The 27,949-nt window shown below is 41.3% G+C and overlaps 1 protein-coding gene across 3 annotated transcripts; it reads left to right on the top strand.

Annotated features, from left to right (window-relative positions):
- Nucleotides 1–147: 147 nt before the first annotated feature.
- LOC118671722 (all-trans-retinol dehydrogenase [NAD(+)] ADH7) lies at nt 148–27,717 on the top strand. Of its 3 annotated transcripts, XR_004972834.1 has the most exons (11): nt 148–261; nt 5,481–5,582; nt 6,467–6,605; nt 6,922–7,009; nt 7,108–7,324; nt 11,209–11,469; nt 12,914–13,049; nt 15,887–16,025; nt 18,097–18,178; nt 20,437–21,258; nt 27,536–27,717. XR_004972834.1 is itself a non-coding variant. In XM_036340437.1 (9 exons), exons 1-9 carry the CDS (start codon nt 244–246, stop codon nt 18,119–18,121), a joined length of 1,125 nt encoding a protein of 374 aa, XP_036196330.1. In that variant the 5' UTR covers nt 148–243; the 3' UTR covers nt 18,122–19,303. The 3 variants fall into 3 exon arrangements, 1 of the variants encoding a protein (XP_036196330.1); XR_004972833.1 differs by lacking the exon at nt 27,536–27,717 and having other exon boundaries at nt 20,437–25,916; XM_036340437.1 differs by lacking the exons at nt 20,437–21,258; nt 27,536–27,717 and having other exon boundaries at nt 18,097–19,303.
- The last annotated feature ends 232 nt before the right edge of the window (nt 27,718–27,949 follow it).

Below are 27,949 nucleotides of genomic sequence, written 5' to 3'. Positions count from 1 at the left end.
ATCTTTGTTAGATCCCTAGTGTTGGTTTGCTCAAAAGTCACTGTATTTATTTTCATGACTTGCTCTGCAAAGGGTGGGGCTGCATGGACCTTTGGAAAGTTTTCGTGAGTCATATTGCTGCAGGTGGATTTGAGCTGGACTATTTATCCGAGGGTACAAGATGCTGTTATTTACAGCAGAGTGAGCCAAACATCAGTGAGAAACAGTCTGTTGACTGAAATACAGAACCAGGGGGAAGGCAGGATGAGCACTGTTGGAAAAGTAAGAACATTTCTGTATCCTCATGATCTTGTTGTAATAATGTGGGCTTGATTTTTAGAACTTGAACACTTAAAAGTAATTATTTGGGATATTTCTTGAGGAATTAGATGCCTGGGAGGAGACACGGGGGGAAGGGGGGGGGAGGCAGATCAATGTGCCAATAAAAATGAGATAAAACAATATATGGAAGGTTTCTTAGTAAGACATTGATGGAAAATGGAGAAATGGTTTATACTGTTTTTACTGTGGTTTATACTGTTTAAAGTGGTTTATACTGACAACATTAATAACTTAATTTTAGGATAGTTAGGCATTTGCTCTTGGAAGCAAAATATTTCCATAAAGGGACTTTCCATCGTCTCATTTACATGCGGCATTCAGCTCTGTTTCCGTGGGAGACCAGGGCTCATTCCCAGATGTTAGGAAAGGTTTTCCTGCTGTTAATCATGGAAAAATGCTAATTCTGGAATGCAGAGTAGACATCAAAGTATCATGCTTTTAAGATTTGTTAAGGATATAGTTTTAATCACAATATAACTTTTTAAAAATCCTTATAAACAGGAATACATTATAGTAAAGTATATTTATTCTTTAAAAAAATGAATTGACAATAACTTTAGAAACAGCTTTGGCATTTTCTCATTTACAAATTGGTCAGTACAGTTCCTTGCATTAAATCAGTAGTTCTCAACCTGTGGGTCGCCTAAGACCATCCTGCCTATCAGATATTTACATTACGATTCATAACAGTAGCAAAATTACAGTTATTAAGTAGCAACGAAAATAATTTTATGGTTGGGGGTCACAACATGAAGAACTGTATTTAAAGGGCCAGAATTTTGAGAACCACTGCTTTAAAAGATAGATGATTGCTTATAGCATTAGGTGCTTTTCTTTGTTTTATTCATTTGATTGTTTTTATTTAAGTAACTTTGCCTTTAGCCTGACTTAAGGCTCCAAAAAATGAAGATGTCTTTGAAGTCTGGGTAATGTGACAAGTGAGGATGCCATATGTTGTTAAAATTAGAAATCATTGATCCTGAAATTGAATTGAAGTAGAATGAAAGCATTCTAATTTGGGTCAGTAACCCAACAAAAACTAAATTAATTGGGGAATTAATTTTGCACTATAGAAGCTAGCGACTCTAATACATTTTATGGTTGGAAGGTATCTTTACAATCTCTAACTCCATCCAACCAACAAATGCTCAAGTTCTAGTTATGCCACCTCCATAAAATGGATATCTAGTCATTGTTAGAACATTTCCAATGCTGGAGAACTCAGTAGGCTTAAGGCAGCACTTCCTAATTATAATTAATAATACAGTGTATAATTTAAGATAATTTAGTAGAGAAGCTGTGTAATTTTGAGATAGAGATGGTTATGTAATAGTGTGGTTTGCATAGGGGTTATATATGTTCCAAGTTGCTCCAGTGTTTCAGTATAGCTCATGAGAGCAAGGGCTCCCTTTACATTGGGGATTGTTTTTCCCTTGGTTATCTCTAATAATAAAAGCATCATATGCTAATTAAACCTGATGGCCGAACAGCAGATGACCTTCCGGATGACCTTCCGGATGACCTTCTGGACGAAGCCCAAGCTGTGAGAGCCGAGGCAGCCACTGCGGCTGCGAGGGCTGAGCCCCTTGCATGAATTTTGTGCATCGGGCCTCTAGTAATAAATGTTTAGTTTGCTCAGGCTGCCATAGCAAAGGACCACAGACTGGGTGACTTACACAGCAGAAATGTAGTTTCTCACAGTTCTGCAAACTAGAAGTCTGAGATCAAGGTGTCAGCAAGGTTGGTTTCCTCTGAGCCCCTCCCCTGATCTTGTAAATGGCCATCTTCTTTCTGTTTCCCCATGGTCTTCTCTCTGCATATGTCTGTGTCCTTATGCAGACACTGGTCCTATTAGATGAAGGCCCATTCTAATAACATTATTTTAACTTAATTACCTCCTTGAGGAGCAAGGGGTCCCAGCCCCACACCTTGCCCCAGCCCAGGGTTCCAGAGCTGGGAAGAGAAGTTCCCATAACTTTGGGCTGTAAAAACAAGCTAGGATTGTGGCTGATTAACAAGGAGGTTGTGGCAATCCCAGATTTTCCTTTAAAAGGGCCAGGAGCACAGACTTACCCTTATTCACTCCATCTGAGCTCCAGCTCTGGGGCAGCAGCCTGAAAGGATTCTATTGAGGAATCTATAATCTATTGTTTCCTTTTTTTTTTTTTTAACTACAGTCTACCTTCAACATTATTCCATGTTTGTTTGAGGAGTACAGCACAGTGGCCAGACAATCACAAACCTCACAAAGTGTTACCCCAACACTGCCAGTCCCCACCTGCCACCATACACAGTCATCACAGCATTACTGACTATATCTCCTATGCTGTACTGTATATCCCTATAACTGCTTTGTAACTACTCTATTTCCAATTACAGAGACATTCTGAGGTACTTGGGGTCAGGACTTCAGCATATGAATGTTGGGTAACACAATCTGGCCCATAGCAATAATCGCCCTAGAGAACCAAGATAGTGGCATAGGTAAACACAGGTACTCGCAGCCTCCCACAACCACATCAAAATTACAACTAAAATACAAAATAACATCATTCAGAGCTTCCTGAAATCTGGCTGAATAGTAGTTTTACAACCAGAAAATTAAAGAAGAAAGCACATCTAGACTGATAGGAGGGCTGGAGGTGAGGAACAGGCTGGTCCAACACCCATGTGTGACTGTTTTAATTGGGAGGAATATCTTGGCTGAGGAAGCCTTCCTTGAGGAGCAAGGGGTCCCAGCCCCACACCTTGCCCCAGCCCAGGGTTCCAGAGCTGGGAAGAGAAGTTCCCATAACTTTGGGCTGTAAAAACAAGCTGGGATTTTGGCTGATTAACAAGGAGGCTGTGGCAATCCCAGATTTTCCTTTAAAAGGGCCAGGAGCACAGACTTACCCTTATTCACTCCATCTGAGCTCCAGCTCTGGGGCAGCAGCTTGAAAGGATTCTATTGAGGAATCTATTGTTTCCTTTTTTTTTTTTTAACTACAGTCTACCTTCAACATTATTCCATGTTTGTTTGAGGTGTACAGCACAGTGGCCAGACAATCACAAACCTCACAAAGTGTTACCCCAACACTGCCAGTCCCCACCTGGCACCATACACAGTCATCACAGCATTACTGACTATATCTCCTATGCTGTACTGTATATCCCTATAACTGCTTTGTAACTACCAATTTGTACTTCTTAATCCCTTTACTTCTTTCATCCAGTTCCCCAATCCTCCTGCCCTCTGCGGTTCACCAGTCTGCTCTCTGTGTCTAAGATCAAGATACTCTTAAGTAGGGTATGAAGTTTTAGTTATGCAAGATGAACGAGATCTGGAGATGTAATGTACAGCGTGGCGATGATAAGTTAACAATATTCCATTAAATACTTGAAATTTTCTAAAAGGATAGATCTTAAATCTTCTTAACACATACACACTCACACACACACACACACACACACACACACACACTCTACTAACTATCTAGAGATGATGGATAAGTTATTTAGCTTGATTGTGATGATACATATAATATCAAGTTATAGTCCTTAAATATATTTAATTTTTATTTGTCAAAGATATCTCAATATAGTTGCCAAAAAAATAAAATGTTACCATCTATGCCAGGACAGTGTAGCTCAGCAGTTGAGCATTGACCCAGGAACCAAGAGGTCATGAGTTTGATTCCTGGTCAGAGCACATGCCCAGGTTGTAGACTCAATCCCCAGTAGGGGGTGTGCAAGAGACAGCTGATCAATAATGTTTCTCTCTCATCAGTGTTTCTATCTCTATCCCTCTCCCTCTCTCCCTAAAAATCAATGAAAACTTTTTTTAAATGTTACCATCTACAAGAAAAAAATTTTAGTATCCTGATGTGTACTTACAAATTATTTTCTAACTAGAGGCCCAGTGCACCAAATTCATGCACTTGCGGAGGGGGTGGGGGGTGGAGTCCCTCAGCCAGGCCTGCGCCCTCTCAGTCTGGGAGCCCTCGGGGGATATCCTTAGCGCTGCCATGGAAGTGGGAGAGGGTCCCGCCACTGCTGCTGTGCTCTCCAGCTGTGAGCCCGGCTCAGGGCTTCTGGCTGAACCTCACTCCCACTGTGGGAGCACACTGACCAACAGGGGGCAACTCCTGCGCTGAGTGTCTGCCCCCTGGTGGTCAGTGTGCATCATGTGACTGGTCATTCTGCCATTTAGTCAATTTGCATATTACCATTTTATTATATAGGATAATGAATTGCCTATTTTGCCTCCCCTTCTACTATACTGGGTATTCTCATTAAATAAAAAGTTATTACGGACTTAAAATAGAATATTTTATCATTTTTATAAACATAAAAACCTGTTTATAACTGAGGAGAACAATTACTGCACTATATATTTATTAACTTATTGTATTTTCCTCCTTACCTCCTTTGCATGTATATTTAAATGTGAGTATATTATGTAGGAGGGCAGCAGTAATAGGAGTGGATGTATCTCTTCCTGCTTTTCTTTTAATTTTGATTAAGCACTGGATGCATCAAAAATATTTACTTCTGTAATTTTCTGCTTTAAGCATTTAAGACCCAATTAGATGCAAAAACTGGGCTAGGTATAAAAAAGGGACACAGAGATACAAACTGACAGGTTGAGTCACCCAGGAACTCATTCTATATACTTCATGACATTTGTGGTTCTCTTCATCTCTAACCATGCTAATTTTCTAATTTCCTCCCCATTGTTACATGATTATACAGCAATTAAATACTAGCTTAAATTCTTACAGAAAAATCAGCAGCATTATCTGTTTTATAAATTTTCCCTTGTGGATAAGTGATACAAAGATGACAGCTTTGTTAGTTTGAAGTTGTAGTACAAGAACCTAATTTAGTGAAATATTATGTTTCACTAAAAAACCCCCACAAAGGGCTGGAAAGGCTGTCCAGGTCTAGTTCAGCCCTGCTTCTCATGTGACTATGGATCAATCATTCAGGTTACATTTCTCATATATCAAAGCACACAAGATGATTTCTAATGATTACAATTCTAGTTTTAATGAAAATAATCCTGGTCAAATTAGAATGTCAAATAAAATCTTTTATTCATTTTTTAAAAAATTTTTGTGTGGAATATGCATATGTACAGACATAATTAAGACCCATTTTAATTCTCACCAATTTCTTAGGTTATTAAATGCAAAGCAGCCGTGTTATGGGAACCGAATAAACCTTTTTCCATTGAGGAAATAGAAGTTGCCCCACCAAAGGCTAAAGAAGTTCGTATCAAGGTAAGGAGCCTTAGAATACATAAGCCTAAAATGCTACCCCAACTATCTTGAATATATCGTTATTTGAAGTTGGATTCTTGAATAAAGAGGTGTTTCTCAAATTTTATACATTATTTTTCTTAGTGGTTCTTGTTTATTGTTAAGGGTCTTGTCATGCTGGTTGTGAAATTAATGGCAATTATTCATTAAAAACAGCACTACTAATCTGCTCTATAAAAACTTTTACTTGTTGAATTTTTATTGACATGATTCTGATTTTTAAAAATGGTTAGTAATCACAACTAATGATTTATTTTAAAATTTTTTGGAAGTCAGATAGTATTGAGATTACTTTTCCCAAAGAATGAGAAATTCACTTGTGTCTGGAGAAACAATAGCTTCCTGGAGTGTTCCCTGTTCCTTTGTTCACAGCCTAAGCATTGGTTTGGACACCAGGTTGTTGAGTAGATGTTGCTGCCAGTCGTTCTTTGATCTTCTATTACTTATACACTCTAGTAAGATTTTGCTCCTCACTTACCTTCATGCATGCCATTCCCATCACCCTTCATTAATAGGTCCTAAGAGGGCCTGGCTATAAGAATCTACTTTTGTGCTGGTCACATGGTAACATCTGCATATCTCACAAGAGCACTAATTTGCTATAGACAGACATTGAGATTCAAAGTAGGGTCAGAGGCAGCAATATTGTAAATCAATCCCTTGATGAGCGGGATCATGTCTGATGGTTGGTATTAAGCTCAGAATCTTCTATGAGTCAACACTATTATATTTGGCAATCAAACTGAATAAACAATTATAATCTTTTCAAGATTGAGGTAGATGTCCTCCCAACTGTGAAGTGACCAGTGTGCTGATTGGTGCAATGTTCTTGTCTTTGAGCACAGATTTTGGCCACAGGAATCTGTCGCACAGATGACCATGTGATTAAAGGACTAATGGTGTCCAGGTTTCCAGTGATTGTGGGACATGAAGCAACTGGCCTTGTGGAGAGCATTGGAGAAGGAGTCACTACAGTGAAACCAGGTGTGCAGATAACACGTCACAAGTTTGAGATAAGTAGGGTCTTATTATCCTAGCAAAGGAAACAGCACAACTAGGGATTAGCAGAGACAGCCTTGACATAATTTAGGAGGATAAAAGGATACAGGGAGAATTGGATGACACTGAGTGAAGTTTAATTTGGCAGTCTCGACCTTTAGCAAGCAAACCTTCTGCTGCTTATACATTTTAGAATACTTTTAAGAAATTCTTGTATGTGGCATGGGCCCAATTCACAATTGTTTATTTCATATTTTAATGTTAATAACCAACATCTTATATCATGGTGATTTCCCTCTAGGTGACAAGGTCATCCCCCTCTTTATGCCTCAATGTAGAGAATGCAATGCTTGTCGCAACCCAGATGGAAACCTTTGCATTAAGAGCGAGTAGGTTTTGGACATTTTTACTCTTATGCCATTTAAATTGTTCCAGTGCTAAGTTTTGTATTGAATTAACTGACCTGTGTATTTGATGTGTCAAATAGCATTACCGGTCGTGGAGTACTAGATGATGGCACTACCAGATTTTCATGCAAGGGCAAACCGGTCTACCACTTCATGAACACCAGTACGTTTACTGAGTACACAGTGGTGGATGAATTCTCTGTTGCTAAGATTGATGACGCAGCTCCTCCTGAGAAAGTCTGTTTAATTGGATGTGGGTTTTCCACGGGATATGGGGCTGCGATTAAAACTGGCAAGGTAAGAAGCAGGATGGGTTAGTTTCTTCCTTTTTGCTTTTTTAATGATTTTTTGGAATCCTAAAGGCTTTTGAAAACATATTATATGCAGGCTGTTTCTACACAATGCCAAATCAACTGGAGGAAAAGTGAAAAATTCAGATTAGACATTTTACTTCTAAACAAGTGAAAATAAAATACCTAGATTTAATTGTGTTTCCTCGACATTTCCTTCAGGTTTATTTCTAAATTTTAAAATTCAGATTCGGAAACACATCCTTTTTCTTTCACAAAATAGGTACCAATGCTGGTTTGTTAGTGTGCTAGGGCTGTCATAGCAAAGTACCACCGACTGGCTGTCCTAAGCCAGAATTTATTGTCTCACATTCTGGAGACTAGAACCAAGGTGCTGGCAGGACTGGTTTTCTCTGAGGGCTGTGAGTGGGGATCTGTTCCAGGCAGCTCTCCTTGGCTCTTCTCACTGTGTCTCTTCCCAGCACCTGTCAGCTATAACAGTCTTTGTGTCCAAATTTCCCCTTTTCAGAAGGATACAAGCCATATTCGATTAGGGCCCGCCCTAATGAGCTTGCTTTAACTTGGTTACCTCTGCAAAGACCCTCTCTCCAAATAAGATCACATTCTGAGGAACTGGGATTAAGACTTCAGTACATGAATTTGGAGGGAACACAATTCAATCCATAATAGCTGGTATATAAAATGAAAACATGAATGAGGGTTGTTGGGTTTTTTTTCTACAACAACAACAAAATAAAATTCTGGCTTATTGTCTTTTTTTGGCATATGAATGATTTTTTAAGAATGCTTATTTGGACTAAATTTATTTTACTCTTAATGAGCGCAAGAAGTAAGTAGAATAACATGTAATAATTTGTAATAGGACAGCCATTCCACAAACAATAATGTGGTATGCTATCAACTCCAAAAGTCTTTAAAAAACTATATATGTTCATTGAGTTCAAATCTGTAACTTAAACTCTCTCCAAATTCTTTTTTCCAACTCCCTCCCAGACATCTCCATTTGTATGTCTCACAGGCATTTCCAACTGAATAGGTATACAATGGAATTATTAATTTTCTTACTCCCTGCCCCTCAAACATATTTTGCCCACTCCAATTTTCTTCATTCTTTATCTTCCCTCTCCACCACCTTAGATGAATCCCAACAGCAAGTCCTGTTAACTTTACATACAGGGTATATTATAAATATCTCCATTTTCTTCAGTGGACTATCATCATTATTTTTGACTGGACAGATGCAATGGCCTCCCTTCTGTTGTCTTTATTACTCTTTTTAACCATCTCAAATAAATCTCCATTGATAAGCTGGAGTAATTTCATACAACATAAATTGGAACACATTAGTTTTGCCACAAAATCCTTCAGTAATTTTTATACTTGGAACAATCTCATCTTACCCACTGTGAGCCAGCCACACCTGCCTCTTTTAGCATCCTGACGCCTGCTGAGCTGTTCCTGCATGGAGGCATTTACACATGCTATTCTGATTGTCTGGAACATTCATCTTCCAAATCCTCCTGTAGTTGTTTCCTATCACTCTTGCTCAGAGAACTTCTTGTTTTTCTGTCTACTCCAATGAAGAGAAACTTCTTCCATTATTCAAGGGAACATGGCTGCTTCATTAATAGTGTGTGTCCCAAATCTCAAAGTCTCATATCTTTAGTGGTACTTATTAGATGATAAGCTCCAGGAAGGTATGGAACGAGTCTCCTTTATGCACTATAGTACTTCCTTATTTAAACTCTAGTGAGCATTAGACTATGGTGGCTATGAAGGGTGATATTTTTAATCACTAAGGAGCTGTACCTCTAAGCAATTCTCCCTAGAACTCAGTCACCCATCTGTAGAGTGATAGTTTCTTGAACCTCCTCTCATCTGCCTCTGATTCTTTGACTTGATAAGAGCCTTCGTTTCTGCTAACTTTAGATTGTCCCCTCTACCCAGAACAACACATAGATCATCTATTGAAACAAGGAGGCTTGGTGCCCTAGCAGGTTTTGCTCAGTGGCTAGAGCATCGGCCTGCAGACTGAAGGGTACCGGGTTTGATTCTGCCCAAGGATACATGCTCTTGTTGCATTGTTGAGGGCTTGATCCCCAGTAGGGGGGTGTTCAGGAGGCAGTTGATCAATGATTCTCTTTCATCATTGATGTTTCCATCTCTCCTTCTCCTTTCCTCTCTGAAATTAATAAAATATACTTAATAAAAAGAAACATGGAGGTTTAACTTTGATAAAAAAAAACACACCCAATTTATTTTAAAATGACTCAGACTTATGGTTATTAAGTAAATGCTAGTCAGACCAAAATCTTAAACAGATTTAGCATAGCTTTGTGGAGAAGAGATAATGGAGACCTTAGAGCTTATTTAATCCTGTTATGAGATTAGATGAGGTTAAAAACTCCCATAACAAAAGTCTTTTATATGATGTACCCTTTTATAAAGGACTAGAGGCCCAGTGCACAAAAATTTGTGCACTCGGGAGGGTCCCTCAGCCCGGCCTGTGCCCTCTCGCTGTCTGGGACCCCTCGAGGAATGACCACCTGCTGGCTTAGGCCCACTCCCTGGGGGATTGGGCCTAAGCTGGCAGTCAGACATCCCTCTGGCAGCCCAGGAGCCCTCGGGAGATGTCCACTTGCCAGCGGGGAGCAGGCCTAGCTGCAGTCTGACATCCTTAGCATGGCTGAGGAGGCGGGAGAGGCTCCCACAACCACTGCTGTACTGGTAGCTGGCAGCCTGGCTTGTGGCTGAACAGAGCTCCCCCTGTGGGAGCACACTGACCCCAGAAGGCAGCTCCTGCATTGAGTGTCTGCCCCCTGGTGTTCAATTTGTGTCATAGTGACCAGTGATTCCCAGTTGCTCTGCTGTTAGGGTCAATTTGCTTATTATCCTTTTATTATATAGGATAGAGGCCTGGTGCATGGGTGGGGGCCGGCTGGTTTGCCTTGAAGGATGTCCCAGATCAGGGTGGGGGTCCCACTGGGGTGCCTGGCCAGCCTGGGTGAGGGGCTGAGGGCCGTTTTCAGGCTGGCCACACCCCCTTCAGCAAGGGGGGGGTCCTGCTGCAGTGCCTGGACAGACTGGGTGAGTGGCTGAAGGCTGTTTGCAGGCTGGCCAAGCCCCCCAGCGAGGACCCTCACCGCAAGAGGGTATCGCTAGCCTGGGTGAGGGGCTGATGGCTGTTTGCAGGCTGGCCACAGCCCCTTCAGGGTGGAGGGTCCTGCTGGGGTCCCTGGCCAGTCTGGGTGAGGGGCTGATGGCTGTTTGCAGGGTGGCCACAGCCCCTTCAGGGTAGGGGTCCCTGCTGGGGTTCCTGGCCAGCCTGGGTGAGGGGCTGATGGCTGTTTGCAGGCTGGCCACAGCCCCCAGTCACCCAAGCTCCCAGTGGAGGCTGGCTGGAAGTAGGTATTGGGATTTATTTAGCTTCTGTAATGGAAACTTTGTTGCCTTTTGTGAAGGCCACAGCCAGTCAGAGCAGGCATGAAGCTTGGCTTCCTCCATTGCTGGAGCAACCAAGCCTCCTGCTTGCTCCAGCTCCGTGGCTGGCAGCCGCCATCTTGGTTGGGTTAATTTGCATATAGTTGCTCTGATTGGCTGGTGGACATGGCTTGGGCATAGCGAAGTTATGGTCAATTAGCATCTTTGTCTTTTATTAGTGTAGATTTTTATTTACTTGGCAAATACTGTTTTTGTTCCTTTTCTGTTCTCAGACCTTCTGTTTCTAATCCTCTTTGTGGCATTACCAACAGAATAAGTAATCCAATCCTAACAGCCTCTGAATTTTGTGTTCCTAATGTTGCAAATACTTTACAGATTTAACTTGTTTTATCCCACCTCTAACACTTGCATGAACTTTTCTCTCCACAGGTCACCCCTGGTTCCACCTGTGCTGTCTTTGGCCTGGGAGGAGTTGGCCTTTCAGTCATCATGGGCTGTAAGTCGGCTGGTGCATCCAGGATCATTGGAATTGACCTCAACAAAGACAAATTTGAGAAGGCAAAGGCTGTAGGAGCCACTGACTGCATCAGCCCCAAGGACTCTACTAAGCCTATCAGTGAAGTGCTGTCAGAAATGACAGGCAACACTGTGGGTTACAGTTTTGAAGTTATTGGGCGTCTTGACACAATGGTAAGAGCCAAGATTAGGGGAACCACATAACATGTAAGCTATTTGATCATAAAGGTAAAAGTAATTTTCTATGGCTTTATTAACAAACAACTATTGAAGTACGTATTAGGCAAAAGCTGCTGATGTGAAACAACCTTGCTTAAAAGTCAAAAGCTTATGAGCAGGTCTGCGTGACTAAAGTTAAGTATCACACCACACCACTCTCATGTAACGGGAGTGCAAGGTAGTCAATCATCTAAACAAATTTCTGCCTTCTCTTCCTTGTTTGCATATGTAAATTTATTGGCAAAGGCAAGCCCATTGCTTATACTTTAGCAAGCCAAATAGCACAAAGTGACTCCCTGAGGAGAGATGAGGAGATCCAGGGAGGAAATTGACTTTTCCAAATTTGGCAGTCTCTTCCTCCAAATCCAGAATGTATCCAACTCTCACTCTTTACACCTGAGATTAGTTTTCTCCGATCTAAATTTTCTTAAAATAGGAGCCTTCAACTTTCTCAAACATGGCTCCATTGTGGCAGCCCGCAGCACCAGCCCTCCATGTAGAAACAGGTGCCAAGCTCCTGGCTAACAAAGCCCCAGCTTGGGCAGGCTGAGGAGATTCCGAAATGTAAGACAAAGCCAATCTTGCTCATGATTGAGTAGTACATTTAATTCACTTGAATATTTTGGAAATTTATGAATAACTAGTCTTTAATTTACCATTGTTTATCACATTCTTTTCCTAGGGCACTTAGAATTATCCCACAGTAACAAATATCATTTTAGATTGTATGTTTACAGAGGCAACATAGACTATTGGACATACTGTTAGGGCCTATTGATTTTCAGATGGTACCTTTATCAACACTGATCTCTGAAAAATGCCAACATCCATTGCTACAATCTAGCATCTATTCAAAAAACTATTAATGAAAAACCCGATGGGTGAATGACCAGAAAAGTGGAGTTAATTTCAGAGATGCCACCAAAAAAACCCACAAAAACTTCTTTATCTCACATTTTATTTACTTTGACACTAAATTTAAAAATAAGTTAATTCACTTAGTATAGTTAATTCGAGTTAGTTTAGTTCAAATAATTTTCCAAGGCTTATCTGAAATGGTGATATTGGTCTGAAAATAACACAGGAATTTCCCACTGTGCTTTGTGATCCATGACACACTGAAAATGTCATGAGCATCAATCACAGTAATTTCTGCTTTCTGCCTTAGAGGGCAAATGTATGAAAGACAAAATTAAGACAAGAGTTGTGTTGAGAATTTTTAAACACAAACAAAAATAAAAGTCATGTGGGCCTAATTTAGCATCATGACTTGGGAACTTGAACTGTGGCTGTTCCCAAGTTCCATCTACTAGAACTGTGAGAGTATGTAGGGCACTTATGAGCCCATAAGATACTGTGAAACATAAGAAACAAATAGCCTTCTTCATTTTAAACTTAGATTGATGCCCTCGCATCCTGCCACATGAACTATGGGACCAGCGTGGTGGTAGGTGCTCCTCCATCAGCCAAGATGCTCACCTACGACCCTATGCTGCTCTTCACTGGACGCACATGGAAGGGATGCATTTTTGGAGGTAAGGATGGTGGAGCCTCTGACTCAGGAGGACTTGAATTCTGTTCCTTGGGTAAGTGATAGAAGCCTATTGTCTCATCAGATCTCCCTTTAAGGTCTTTGTTCCAAGGATGGGTATGAAGTGACCTAACATGAGACTGTGACCACAATGATACAAAACAAGGCCCACTTCTCACCTGATTTAAGGCTAATATTCTTGGGCACATTTTTAGCAGTAACATTTTCAAATCAAGTTCCTCAAAGGCCTCAATGAGAGGCACCAGTGATCTTTCTATGGGAATGCTTTATCGGATAGGAAGTGCTGATTATATCCATTATTCTCAGTATATGCAAGAACACGTATAAAAAATAGACTTTGTTCAATCCACGATTGCATCAGCAAAAAACTTCTGAACCCAAAGCCAAAACAAACAAACAAATATGGATTGTTTCATTTTATTGGGACAATTGAGATTCATACCAAAATGTCTGACAGAGACAATGATAAATTCTCACTCCTGGTTGTATATAAACTATCAGCAGGATTTTATACAGCTGATGTCTCCCTTTTCCTCAAATTCTCTGTTCACTTGGCTCCTAGATATTATTTTGTTTGTTGTTCTTATTCTGTTTCTTCTCCTCCTAGTGCCGGAAGCCGGTCCATCCTTGCTGCTTGACACAGTCGCTGCAGGAAAGAAACATCTGCACAGCATATGTTTCAAGGGACCTGGCGTATATAGCATACTGTTCTTAATATGTTTGCTCCCCTTAGCGCTGTGTGTTTTAACCAAGGTCACCTCTCCGAGAAAGGTTGTTTCCCCAGGTAGGAATTTTTCCCTGAAGTCAGGGAGGGGATGAAACTCCTTAACTAAGTGCCAGGCGGGTAGTTAATCACTACAAACAATCATGCTTAAGCTACATAATCTTTACTCCCTGGAATGGAGATAAGAAACGCCCTAACCTTTGTAATAGAAATTGACAGGATTAAAATCAACTGGGATAAATACGGATGTAACAAGACAATAAACAGCAGAACCTCTCTGGAGATCCAGACCAGAACTTGGCTGGAGATCCTGGCTGGAGATCCTGGCTAGGCTGCTGATCAACTGAACACTGTCTCCGTGTCCTTCCTTCTTCGCCGACTCCATCCACACCTTTGGGGACCCCTGGACCTGCTGGGGTTGGACCCCGGCATCCTAGCTCAGTAGTCACTCCTTCCAGGAATATTTGCTGGAGCCTCCACATCGTCAGATCTCCAACTTTGGTGTCTGTCCTCAGATCCTTTCCTTATTTCCATGTTCTTCCAAGGTAATTCCCTCTGGTCTCATGGCTTTCACTTTATATCTTCAGCCTAGACCCCCAAGTGAGCTCCAATTGCCTACCTGACATATCTACTTTGATATTTGATAGACATGCAAACTTAACCTACCCCAAACCACTCCTGATGCCACCACCTCTGCCCTAACCCCCAACCTACTCCTCCTACAGCCTTCCCATCTCAGTAAAAGATGGCTCCATCATTCCTGTTGATCAGGCCCCAAACCTTGCATTATACTCTTTCTTTCATGCAATGAATGTTTCAGCAAATCCTGTTGGCTCTATCTTCAAAGTATACCCAGGGCCTGACCATTTCTCAACATCACTTGTCCAAGCCACCATCATCAACTCTCAGCATTGTTAAATGGTCTCCCTGCCCTGGCCCTTGTCCCCTATATAGAACATTCCCACAGAGCAACCAGACTGTGACTATATAATAAAATCCAGAATAAAATCCCCAAACATGCAATGGCCAGAAGGTGCCATGTGATCTGGTCCCCCGTCCCCAGCTGCTACTATTCTGTTCTCACTCTGCTCCAGCCACTGGCCTCCTCGCTGTTCTCACTTGCCAACTCTCCTCAACGCTTTTGCACTTACTCTGCCTTCTCCCTGAAATACTCCTTCCCTAGATTCCTGCCCAGCTCATTGCCCTCACGTTTTTGTATGAATGTCACTTAACAGGCAGGCCTTCCCTGAGCTTCATGAAATAGCAGTCCCTCCTGCTCCCACCTTGCCTGTCCCTCTAGCACTGCCTATGGCCCCTTACTCTGTCTTTCTCCTCCTGCTGTCACTGGATGACGTCCTCTGCATTTGCCTCTTGATGGTCAGTCTCTCGGCAGTAAAATGAGAGGCTTCCCATGCTTCTTGGGATCAGGGACCTCATATGTTTTGCTTTGCTATAGTCCCTGCCTGGTGCCTGGCACTGGGGTATACCCAATAGATATTTACTGAATAATTGAATTTTACTTCTAATATTCCTGTGTAATCTGTAATCTCACCACTTGGCACAAATGGTCAAAGTCAATATCTCTTAGTGTTTGTTCTTCAGTTCACGTCTTATTTCCCCTAAGAAGCCAGCTCTAAAGAACTGCCTTTATGCAAAGCAGCCTCTCATGGTCGTGCCCCAGATGATGCTGTGGAAAGAGAACAAGCTTTCCTCGCATTGAACATTGTGTGTGTCAGGGTGACCTCGACAAGAGCTGAACAGCAGAGAGCTGAGTGACAAGAGAGCTCAAGAGATAGTGACAGGACAGGCAGTGGAACTGGAAACAATGAACTAGAGATGCATTTTTCTGTAAAGTAAAAAAAAAAAAATCTATAAAAGGAACAGAGATATGGGGCAGCTAGAAGGAGATGTGGGGTCATGAAAGGTTTGTATGGGGGGGAGAGGGGTTGGCCTTTGGGAGAATATCTTATTGGTGTGCAGTTGAGAGTACTTCAATATAGGAAAAGGTAAAAATGCAGAAGAGACAAGATACAAATATAATAAAATATAAATATTATTTAGTTAAGTCTAAAGAGAAAATGTGTGCTTATTTACAGGTTGGAAAAGCAGAGATGATGTTCCAAAAATAGTGAATGATTTCCTGGCAAAGAAATTTGACCTGGACCAGTTGATAACCCATGTTTTACCTTTTAAAAAAATCCAAGAAGGATTCGAACTGCTCTATTCAGGGAAAAGGTACTTGTTTTTTGTTTTGTTTTGTTTTGTTTTATGGTGATCTCATCTCTACTCCACAGGCTACCTTAACAATTCAATATTTATAAATATACCAGTTTCTTTCATATTTTATTTCTGATTTTTTAAGCTAGTAAGAAACGATATGGCTGATTGCTTTTTTGTAGACTTTGTATGTCATTGTCCTGCACTAAATTTTTAAAAATCCTCTGGGCTTTTGTTTTTCTATACTGGATTGGTTTCATCTTGGCTATCTTTATTTCATCATAAAGATGCTAGCTTGTTCAAGAAATGCTACATTTTCTTGCTTTACACTTTTCAAAGTGCTTTTTCAAATGTGCTTTCTTCAGATACTTGCAGGTGAGATATGATAACAATCTTCAGTTGAACAAACTAAGGTTGTGAGACGCAAATAACTTGCCAGACCTTTAGGGGCAGCACCAGGATGCAAGCTCAATGAAAGCCTGTGCTCTTTTCACCACACCCCGGATTCATCCCACAGAGCTGGCAGGCTCCAGGCACACATGGGTGTTCCTTTTAATCCTCACACAAGAATATGTTTTCATAGATTTTTAAAAACATTTTTATTGATTTCAGAGAGGAAGGGAGAGGGAGAGAGATAGAAACATCAATGATGAGAGAGAATCATTGATCAGCTGCCTCCTGAACATGCCCCAATCTGGAGATCAAACCCACAACCTTGTGGTGTACAGGACAACTCTCCAACCAACTGAGACACCCGGCCAGGGCCAAACATGTGTGTTCTTGTCACTATTGTTGTTACTTCTGAGGGCTGGGCAAGGTTAGAGGTAGAATAGGAAAAATTCACACAAACGTCACTACAATGTCTGCTCATGGATGCTTGGAACAGCAATCAGGGAGCCTGTCTACTAGATGAAATGACATTTCACTCACTGGGTCTCTACATACTTATTGAACATCCACTGTGTTCCAAGGACTTGGGTTTCATTAGCAAAAGTACGTTAACCTGAGATCCAAATTCTCACTTAAGTTTTCCCTTGAGTGTGTTTCCAATGTTGTCTGGTGTCTCTACATCTGGTCTAGACCACCAGGTCATTGTATTATGAACATACATTCAAACTGCTTTTAAGCAAGGATACAATGGGCTAAACGGTCAGAACAATCTTCACTCAGTTAAGCAAAACAAGTAGCTTAATATGGCCAGTTTGAAACATAAATTCTGCTCTCAGGAATTTTGCTTCCAATATCACAAGTTGAGTTTTCTAAACCCAAGCTCTTCATTTCCATCTACTTCCTGCGTGGCCGCACTTGCGTCCCACTTGCATTAACTTCACCCCAGATAATTCTTCCACCAGTACCTCTCACCTCAGCAAGCAGTGCCCCCTTTCTGCTTTTACAGACTAGCAGCAGAGCATCACCTTTGACTGCCTCACCGTTGTCCACCACATGCAAACAGATTCTGAGCCCCAGCGATGCAACCCCAGGGTCTCCTCTAGCTCACCTCCCTCTCATCGTCCAGAGCATTACCTAGTTCAGTCCAGCCATCTCTCCCCTGGGCATGTTAACACAGTAGCGTGGAAACAGGTCTCCTGCCTTCCTGTATTTTCCCATAGTGGTCAGGCCCTCACTACGCTGCTAAAACTCAAGTTGCCCAAAATGGCAATGCCTTTGCGTAGTTTTGAAAGCATTTGCTGTTCATTTACTAATGTACGCGGTCATTCCACAGTTAAGGACTTAGCACCTGCTCTACCCTCAGTGCCAGGCCGTGGGAATAAAGTGAGGGAGTAGGTCTCACCTACTGCCACAGTCTCCAGGCGTCCAGAAGTCTAAGCACCACGCATCACCTTTCATAGGCTTCTTCATGTCTTCTCTTCAGCCAGAAAGTCCCTTTCCTTGTCAGCCTGCTGCGGATGTGCTTATCAGAGACTCAGGAGAAGGAAAATTCACTGGTATGGACCTCAAGCCTGGAAGGATTTCCAACAACAGAGTTTACCTAAGTTTCCTATAACAGATAGGAAGGGTAATTGCTTAAACTGTTCTTGTTTGGAAGGTATGGGCACAAATCACTAAAGATGATCATTTTACATTTCAGCATCCGAACTGTCCTGACGTTCTAAGTGGCAGGAGTCTGTGCTGTGTGATGGAGACCTGGCTTCCCTTCTACTCTCCCCTCTGTGAGTCGTGGGCCTGCTGCAGACAGACAAACAGCCAAGGACTTGGTGAAGACACACAATCCCTATGAAATACATATTTAAAGTCTGATTGGCACCTGGGAATTAGTAGGGGGCTTGGGTCAACAATATTAACATTTAATATTTACATTTTCCAAGGCTGTAATGATATATTTTGAAAAAGCATGCTTGCATTTTTAAGTTGGAATACAAATTTTTAAAAAAGGGTTTTAACCAACTGCCACCACTTAGAGCAGATTTAGCATGGAAAGATGACATATGTATTTCCTAAAGTAATACTCATTTTGTGGATTTTCTTAAACATATTACAAACATTCCTTTTTTGATTTCAATGTAAATTTTAAAAATTGTTATGAAGTAACTTGAATTTGGTTTTAAAGTCAATTCTTTGCTTGGCACAAGTTGATTAGATTAGGAAAGAACTAGGGAAGTTCTTTAATGATTAACTTTATGAATCATCATTATATAACTAGGTGAATCTGAGAAATCATACTACCAGTACACATGAAACTATTTGCCAGCCTATATAAATATTTCAGAATTCATACCTTTCATAATGCTACTTAAATATCAAAATGCTGATAGAATCAAATTGTAATATATATTTTAATGTTTGGTTCAATAAAGTGGAATTATAAATCCTTTAATATCTGTTTACTTAGCAATGACCCCTTTTAACAAAAAAATATTTTCAGTTTGGTACAACTGCACTGGCAATTCTATCTATATATGACATTAAAAATTCCTCAAATTTAAGTATTTTACAAAATCTTTTGTGGCAATATATTTTGTTTAAAGAGGACGGTTTCATTAATTATTGAACTCTTATTGGCTATAGATAAAGTATTAAAGCAACTGAAAACTCATGAAATAGTTTATAAGAAAAAGATAGATATAACAGAAATTGGGAATTTTGATAGAAGAATGTAAGATAGTGTGGGCAGTCCTGCCTTGGTTGATTGTAAAATGTCCAGGTAATTTTTATGAGCCATTTTGCATAATAAATATTTCCCAATGAAAACTGGCTTGAACACAATGAGTAAAAGTTATTTTTCCTTTACCAGTTTGTTAATTTAGGTTTACTCTAGGTTTATTTTTTGAAGAGATCAAATACCTGAAAGTATATAGAATTCCTTTGTAAAGTACCTTCAATAACAGCTAAGTTTAGCTATGGCAATCTCAAAGCATTTATAAATAGTCATAGTTTATAAATATATACTATATATCATACATATATTAATAAATTATATATGTAAAATCTCCACCTAAGAATCGAGAGACATTTCGCCTATCCATTAGCAATATGTATAGTTCAGACCCTACAATCTAATTAATGACAGAAAAACTGCCCCACAAAAAAAATTATTAACTACAAAAATATGTAGAATGATTAATGTTTGTGTCTCTTATCTCAAATTTAAAAAATAGGATATCTAAACATATATATATAAATATAGTTACATCAAAAGAAATAAATCGAAGAAGGAATTAACATTAATATTCTGAGATTCCTGTTTTTGAAATGAACTCCACTTTATGCCTAGAACTTCCTATAAATCCCGTTTTTATAAATGTTACACATGTCACAGTTTTACATATTTAATATTTATTGTGAAACTTCATGGAATCATTTCTCACTTCTGAGCTTGTTGTGGCCAAATAGTAAACAGAAAGAACTTCAACCATCTTGCCAGGGAAACCTGCCTACAAACAGTTTTTCAAATCATCTGCAAACACTGATTCTAAGGAAAGATCAGGAAATTGATCTTTCATTCTTAGTCAATGAAGCCATGAAGCAATGTCAAACTGTGCTCTTGGGTATTAAATCAAAGGATAAATAAGCAAGAAATAGCTAGAGGAATGTTAAATGAAATGCTCACCTTCTTGTTTAAAAATAATCTAGAATTTAATCTCTTAAATGAGTATTCATCTATTCAGCATTTTCTCCCTGCTCCCACTTTGTACCAATCTCTGAGTTAGGTAAACACGTAGCTCACAGTGAATCAAACTGAGACTGTCTCTGTCCTTATAGAGCATACAGTGTTCTGAGAGACACATTTAATCAGATAGTAAAGAAATGTATAAAAATACCACTTAAATGTATGATGTGTTCACTGAAGCAAGGACCAAAGTATCATGTTAGAGAAAAAAGGAGACAAAAGGAAAGGAGTTTCATCTTTCAGAGTCCAGAGTGCTAACCATTACACCATGGAACCACCTAAGTTTCATCTTTCTCTAAGGTGACTTGGAAGGCCATGCGGAGGTCAATTCAAGCTCACGTTGGAAGGATGAGCTGGAGCAGACCAGTGAAGAGAGGGGCAAGATTCTCCCAGTTGAAGGAACCACACGCCCAAAGGCCAGTAATTTGGAAAAGCTGACCATCTCCTACCGGGAATTGTAAAAAGGCCAGCATATTTGCCTCAAAATGCTAATACAATTGTTTAGTTTCATGAAACTGAAGAGTACTAATTTCTTATGGACATTTTTGTATGTTTATTTCTCTCAGTGGTCAGCTTGCTCAGACACTCGTCCAGAAAAGAACATGCTTGGTTATCACCAAAACCGATATGAGATGATTGCCACCCAGAGGAAGAAAAACACTGTAGAGCTTTCCCAGGAAGGCTCCTTCCCTGCAACCTCAACTCCAGTCTGCAGAAGTTCCTTCCACCAGCATTTCCTTTCTTGTTTCTCACTCCTCTTTACTAGGATTCTGCGTACTCCTCGGTAACAACTAGCTAACTGCGGCCTCATAGACTTGTTTATAGTATTTACCTCCTTTGTGCACATACACTTGTCCATCTTTTTGTTCCTCATAGAGTTGGATTTCCTTCAGGGAGGAAAGTGAAAATCCCATTGCCCCAGGCAACCAGCCTTAGGTTCCATGGTTCTTTTCGCTTCTCTCTGACATTGTCAGTCGCCCCACAGGCTACAGAGAAGTGACCGATGCTTCCCAGAGAGTTCAACCCATTCTACATGTGACGTTTCAGAAGATAGGGACTCTGCTCCAAGTTCTCTCTTAAAAACAGTACCAAGTAGAACACTGTGTGTCCAATGGACAGGATGTAAGCATTCTTAGCTGACTTACTGATTGAATTAAGAGAATTGCATATTCCTGGTTGTATCCCTCACACAATACATCATCACGTTAGCCAAAGAAATGACTGAGGTACCATGACATGTTCTTGGGGACTGTTCTTCCTATTAGTCCAACATTTCATTACACATTTTATTTGTTTTTATCTTCTGTGAATGAATTACACTTCTTAAAGTTCTAGTCAATAATTTAATTAAAAATACTGTTTACTTGAATTTGCAATTGCACATTTGGACAAAACAGTGTTCTCACTTAGCTAGCATTTTGTAAATTTCAAGGCAAGTTTTGGCAAAGAATCATATGATTACATAACTATCTGACATGCCTCAAATGTAGTGCTATTCATTCAACAAAGCTCTTGGTAAACAAAGTTTCCCACAGAAAAACACCCATGAAGTGCAAATATTGAACTCTAGTTGTAGATTACAACTTTATTCAAAGCATGATGTGGTGGCCTGACTTGAAAGGCATGTGTTTAAAACTCTCAGTATCTGTTTCCTGAGGCCCCATCTAGCTCTAACTTTCAAAGGTTCTAATTAAAATGGACCATCTTGAGATCTTTGTAAACTTGATTTCTCTTTACTTTGGAAAAGAAGACTGAGGAGAATCTCTCTAGGAATAAAAAGTGCCAAAGCACTTACAATTTATTTTTGTAAAATAGGAGACCCTTGCTAGAGTTTTCATTCTGGCAAATGAGAAACATCGAAATGTGCTCTTGCCAGGAAGCCACTGGGTTCCAAGAAAATGCTTGGCTGAAATCAAGAGAAACCCTCATGTCAGTCAGCTTGATCAAGGATTATCTCAGAAGGAGAAAGAGGTTCTAGCTCTTCAGCTCTAGCACTATTAGGAGACCCTATTTCATCCCCACCTGCTTCTAGGATGCTTGGTTTTGCAGAATTCCAATCTATTTTGGTCAATTGTCCATCAGAAACATTACAAAACTATCATTAAAGCATGGTATTTTTTAAAACCCAGTTTCCCCATTACCACAAGTTTATCTTTTTAAAGATGTGTTAAGTCTCACCTCTTTTCTTCAGTTGCTTTATTAAGTGATTTAACCACGGGAAATGTCTCATTTTGTCCAAATTATTTCCTCTAATTTTAGAAAGGGTAAAATGGAGAAATGGATATGTATCCTAAAACTGAAGGCTTATTTCAAAGGCTCCATTAGCCTTTGGCTACCAGACTGATTTTCATAGAGGAGGTCCGGCGTGTTCCTTTGGTTTCTGTGCCTGAGGCAATGCTTATAGAAAAGGTAGGAGTCCCTAAAAGGAAAACACCTAATCATTGCGTGATGTCTCCCCACCTCACTTAGGAGACCACTAATAGGAGGTTTCTCTACCTTTATCCAAAAACATTTTTCTCCTTTTCAAAATATACACAATGGAAATATCCCAGAGTCCATGCCTTACTACTTTGCCCTAAGAATAGGTTAGCATTTTGATCTTACCCACTTGGATTAAGTCCACAACTCCTGGAAATAATCACCTGGATGCTCCATAGGTGACTCACACTAACATGACTGAACTGAACCCTTCATTGCCTCCAGAGCTGGTCTGCCTCCTGGGTTCTCCATTTTAGTTTGTGGCCCCACCATCCACTCAAACTAGAAAGCTGAGCATCACACTGGATTCCTTCCCCTGCACCAGCCTCCACATCTAACGCATCATCAAGGCCTGTAGATTTTTTCTCCTAAATATGAATCGGTCAATTCCCTCTCCCTCTTCCCTGCTAGCATGTTCTCCCCTGGCCTGTTCCCACATCTTCTGTCCAAATTCTGCAAAAACCATCTAGCACATGTCCCTGCCTATTGTAGAATGGCTTTGAAATGACTCACCCAAATCCCTAAAGCCCATCCACAAGAATGCGCAAATTCAGCACTCTCTACTTCTATTATTTAAAATGCAGAAAAGCCCTTTGAGAGCAAAGTCGAAAGCAGCACCAACTCCCCTTCTTTCACCTCAGGCCTCAGAGCCAGACACCTCACGGTGCCAGCATGGACAGGGTGTGTAGGGTGGACAGGGCATGCCCTGTGCACTGTGGACCAGCTCTGCCTGGGCCCCTGCTCATGTGGGAGTGAGAGACATGGGCCCCCCTTGAAAGGATGGATTCCTGCCAAGCACAGGTGCACTCTGTGCTCAGGGGTCAGGCTTGTTGCTGCGGTCTTCTCCTTTCCATCAGAGCAGGAATCTTTCTTATTGTCCCCTTTCCTTAAGAAGAAGGGGATTTGTCTTTCACTGCCTTGTTTGCCCTGAAAACCTAGACAGGATTCAGGATCTAAATACCATGAACTTAAGTACTTCAACGTTCATTGGAGACAAGCTTCGTAACACTTTGGGGATCATTATATTCTTCTATTTAGATTTACTGAGTTTTAAGTTTATTCATTACTCACCAAAAAAAAATAGTCTGTGTGTCTAACTTAATTTTCTGTATTCTTTGGAAAATTCTCAGTACTTAAGAAGTTTTTCTATCCTATTACCCTCCTTCAGAACTTTGGGAAGTTCCATGTACCCTGCTCTTGCCCTGTTTCCCTCCGAATGAGCTCCTCTACAGTCCCCAGCTGAGGCATCATGGGACAAATCTGATCATGTCACTCAAGTTAAAAAATCATTTAAGGGCTCCACTTTGTCTCCGGGATATGACCATCAATCAAAGGCCCCTTGTGATGGGCCAGCTGACCTCCCATCGAACATTGCTTGCCTTCCCCCTGCACCCACCATGTTCAGGTTTCATTTTCTTTCTTGCTTTCTCTCTTGCTATTCCTCTCCCATCAATCCCCCTTATTTTAGCAAATTCCTACCTATCCATTAGGATTTACTTTAGTCTTACTCCCCAGAAGACTACTCATCTGACCTCAGTGCCCTCTGCTCTCTCAGTACCCTGGCATCATGCTGCCATTGTGTGGGGCAGGTTACACTGTAGTATTCTGCATACGTGATTGTTCCTTCATGAGTCAGGTCCTCTATCTCCAGCTGCTGGCAGAGAGGCTACCAAGAGTAGATGTCCAATAGTGTTTCTGAAGTAAATGCATAAATGAAAGGCTCTTGATCCAGGAGGACTGGGTTCCTCTTCAGGACTTAGAAAGGGCAGCAGGTGGCAGTATCTAGCTAGGCCAAAGTGTCATGAGCCAGTTCATAGTGAAGGCAGCAGGAGAGTCCTGCTCCCTGCAGCATGCGCCTTGGGGCACTTTTCCTGCTGCCTTGTTTCCTGTTCCCAGTAGAGTTGAGGAAAATGAAGCCACCTCTGAAAGTTTTGTCGTTGAGGGAGACACCTAACCCTGCAGTGCGGAGCCAGCTGTGCACCCTACTCAGGGTATATCCCCCCAAATTGTCCTGCTCGACCCAGAAATGCTTTAGGAAGGAGAGAAAATGTAGAGGAAATGCTCTGTTACTCAGTATGTAAATCAGCCTCTAGCTGACAACCCACTTCATGAACTGAGGGATTATTGGAGAGTATTTACAACCCTACAGTGACTCCTGCTAATTCTTAATTTACTTTTATTAGTTTTCAATCCCACTGAATTGATCTCATTCTCCCAGGTTAAATTCTCCAATTCCCCTACACCAGTCTTTACCTGTAATAGTTCTAAATAAATAAACATAAGCCGAAAGAATGGTTTAGTTCAGTGACCCCTAAGTGTTTGCTTTGGTGGTTGTTATAACTTCCACTTTATATTCTTCCCGTTGTTCCTTATGTTGGTGAACTTCTAACCAAGTAGGCCAGAACCTAGGATTTTCATCACAGTTCATCTCACCCCGAGTGCTCACAGCTTCTTGACTTGCCTGGTGAACAAAATGAGGGCAGGACCTACATGAGGCAGGATCCTAGCAGACAACAGTAGACTTCGTCAAACGAGAGTTTAGTTGAGGAAACTTTAATTAAGGGCTTTTTAGAGGTGTCAGCAGTTAGTCACTCCAACAGCAGTGAGAAAGTATCTGAGGTCTCACTTCAGTGGGAAACTGTGTTTGCCCCTAGGTCTCAAGGTCAAGGGCAAGAGAGAGTTACCAGAATGTAGCAGGAGCTGGTGCCATAGCAGAGGGGCTGTCTGACAGGAGCCGTGGCCATGGGCAGAAGAAACAGTGACTGCCACGTCAGGGCAGGCGATGAGGAAGACGGGGAGAAACACCCTGACCTCTCTCTCCTGCTGCCCTCTGACCTTCTGCTGGTGACTCATTGACTCCCCCGAGTCAGAATCCAGAAACCATGGAGGCCAAGTGTTTGCTGGGGAATCAGCCCCCAAGGGCAAGAGCAGGGCAGAGAATGGGTCTGAGGGCAGGCAGAATATCACAGCACAGGACCTGCCTCGTTCCCAGTTTTCTCCCCAGTACCTAGCACAGTGCTTTTTTCTGGATCTCCGTATTTGTAAACAAGTGATTCCCTTTGAAGCACAGTTGACCCTTGAACAACTTGGGTGTGAATATACAGGTCCACTTACACACACATTTTTTTTTTTCAATTGACACAGGCAGTGGAAGTCACATTCTTCAAGGGTAGACTCCATCTTTGTGAATTCCTATATGTAATTTCCTGTAACCCTGGGTCATTCAAGATACATGCATGCCTATGTTCTTCGCAGCATTATTTACAACTAGAGGCCTGGTGCACGAAATTTGTGCATGGGTGTGTGTGTGTGTGTGTGTGTGTGTGTCCCTTAGCTAAGCCTGCACCCTCTCCAATCTGGGACCCCTCGAGGGATGTCCGACTGCCCATTTAGGCCTGATCACAATCCAGAACTGCTGGCTCCCAAACGTTCACCTGCCTGCCTGCCTGATTGCCCCTAACCACTCTCCTGCCAGCCTTATTGCCCCTAACTGTCTACCCCTGCAGGCCAAGTCACCCCCAACTGCCCTCCCTTGTTGGCCTGATCACCCTCTAACCATAGTCCTGCCAGCCTGATTGATGCCTAACTGCTCCCCTGCTGGCTGATTTATCCTAACTGCCCTCCCCTGCCGGCCTGGTTACCCCTAACTGCCCTCTCCTGACTGCCCGATTGCCCCTAACTGACCTCCCCAGCCAGCTGGGTCGCCTCCAACTGCCCTCCCCTGCTGGCCTGGTCCCCCCCCAACTGCCCTCCCCTGCAGGCCCGGTCACCCCTAACTGCTTTCCCCTGCAGGCCTGGGTCCCCCCCAACTGCCCTCTCCTGCAGGCCATCTTGTGGTGGCCATCTTTGACCAAATGGGCGCGGCCATCTTTGTGTGTTGGAATGATGGTCAATTTTCATACCATCCATGGCTAATTAGCATATCAGGGCTAATTAACATATCCCTCTCTTATTGTGTTGGAGTGATGGTCAATTTGCATACTGGTCATGACTAATTAGTATATCCGGTCATGGCTAATTAGCATACCCAGGCTAATTAGCATGTCCCTCTCTTGTTATATAGGATAACAAAGCTATGGAAGTAATCTAAGTGCCCATCAATAGATGAATGGATAAAGAAGGTGCTAATTTGTATTTAGAGACAAACTAGAGTAATCCAAAAGTGATTGAGAATTCCTGGTAAAATTATTCATCAAAGACTGGTTGGCCATAAGTCTCTTCTCTGTTACCTGTGTTTCTTTACCAATTCCCCATTCATTATTACAACCTCATCATGGACTTCAGGTTTTGAGAAAATTTGTTTACCAAACATAATTTTAAATCAATTATTATTAATCAAAACCACACATTGTCGCCTAGCTTTTTTTAAAATTTTTTTTTATTGATTTCAGAGAGGAAGGGGGAGGGAGAAAAAGATAGAAATGTCAATGATGAGAATCATTGATTGGCTGCCTCCTACACGCCCCATATGGGTGATCAAGAATGCAACCCAGGCATGTGCCCTTGACCAGAATCGAACCCGGGACCCTCCGGTCCGCAGGCTGGCCCTCTATCCACTGAGCCAAACCAGCCAGGGCCAGATGGCAGCAAAAAATACTGTGGTTACCAAGCAGAATTTATATACAGCCCAACCAAAAGGAAAAGTAATTTGACCATTTAGCTCACCTCTGCAATCTTATCAAGAAAAACACACATACTTGTTTAATATCCCACTATGTCTTTGTCCCTGTGACTTACGTCACAAAGCTTCATTCAGGACCTCTAAGATCAAGAATCAATGGAGCAAGTCTTGAAATTTGATCAACTGATGTTCTAGAGCAGAGTTAAAGGCAACATGAAATTTACAATAGTCTGTGACCACCAACCAGGTCTCCTTTTATATGAATGTGTTATGTATTTACATATGAATTTACTTTTTCAGATCTATAGAATAACGCAATGCTTCAAAGGAGAAGATCTGTGCCTTGTCCTGGGACAAGAGATCCATTTTATCTACCACAGTTCCCACTAATCTCTGAAAACACGTGGGTCTCTAAACATCTGGATACTCAGCTTCTCAAATCACCCCACCGCTGGTTATGGAGCTGGATCTGTCTTCTCATTTCATGCAGTTTTTTCTCTGAGAGATGGGAATAAAAAACTTAGCTCATTAAAAGCAAAGGTTGGAGTTTTATGTGTTTATGGCAACACTTCGGCTATCTGCTTCAAGATCACTCTTTTATGTAAGACACTTTTCAGATCCTGGGAAGATAGATGCAAAAACCACATTCACTTATCAGAGTTCTGCAACTATTACAGGCTTAGCATGAAATAACGTATTAAGTTTGCAGTCTGT

This window comes from Myotis myotis, unplaced genomic scaffold (genome assembly GCF_014108235.1).
Source record: "Myotis myotis isolate mMyoMyo1 unplaced genomic scaffold, mMyoMyo1.p scaffold_m19_p_1, whole genome shotgun sequence".
NCBI classification, from domain to species: Eukaryota; Metazoa; Chordata; class Mammalia; order Chiroptera; family Vespertilionidae; genus Myotis; species Myotis myotis.
The sequence above is the reverse complement of the archived record's forward strand: the minus strand, read 5'-3'. Positions and strand labels throughout refer to the sequence as shown.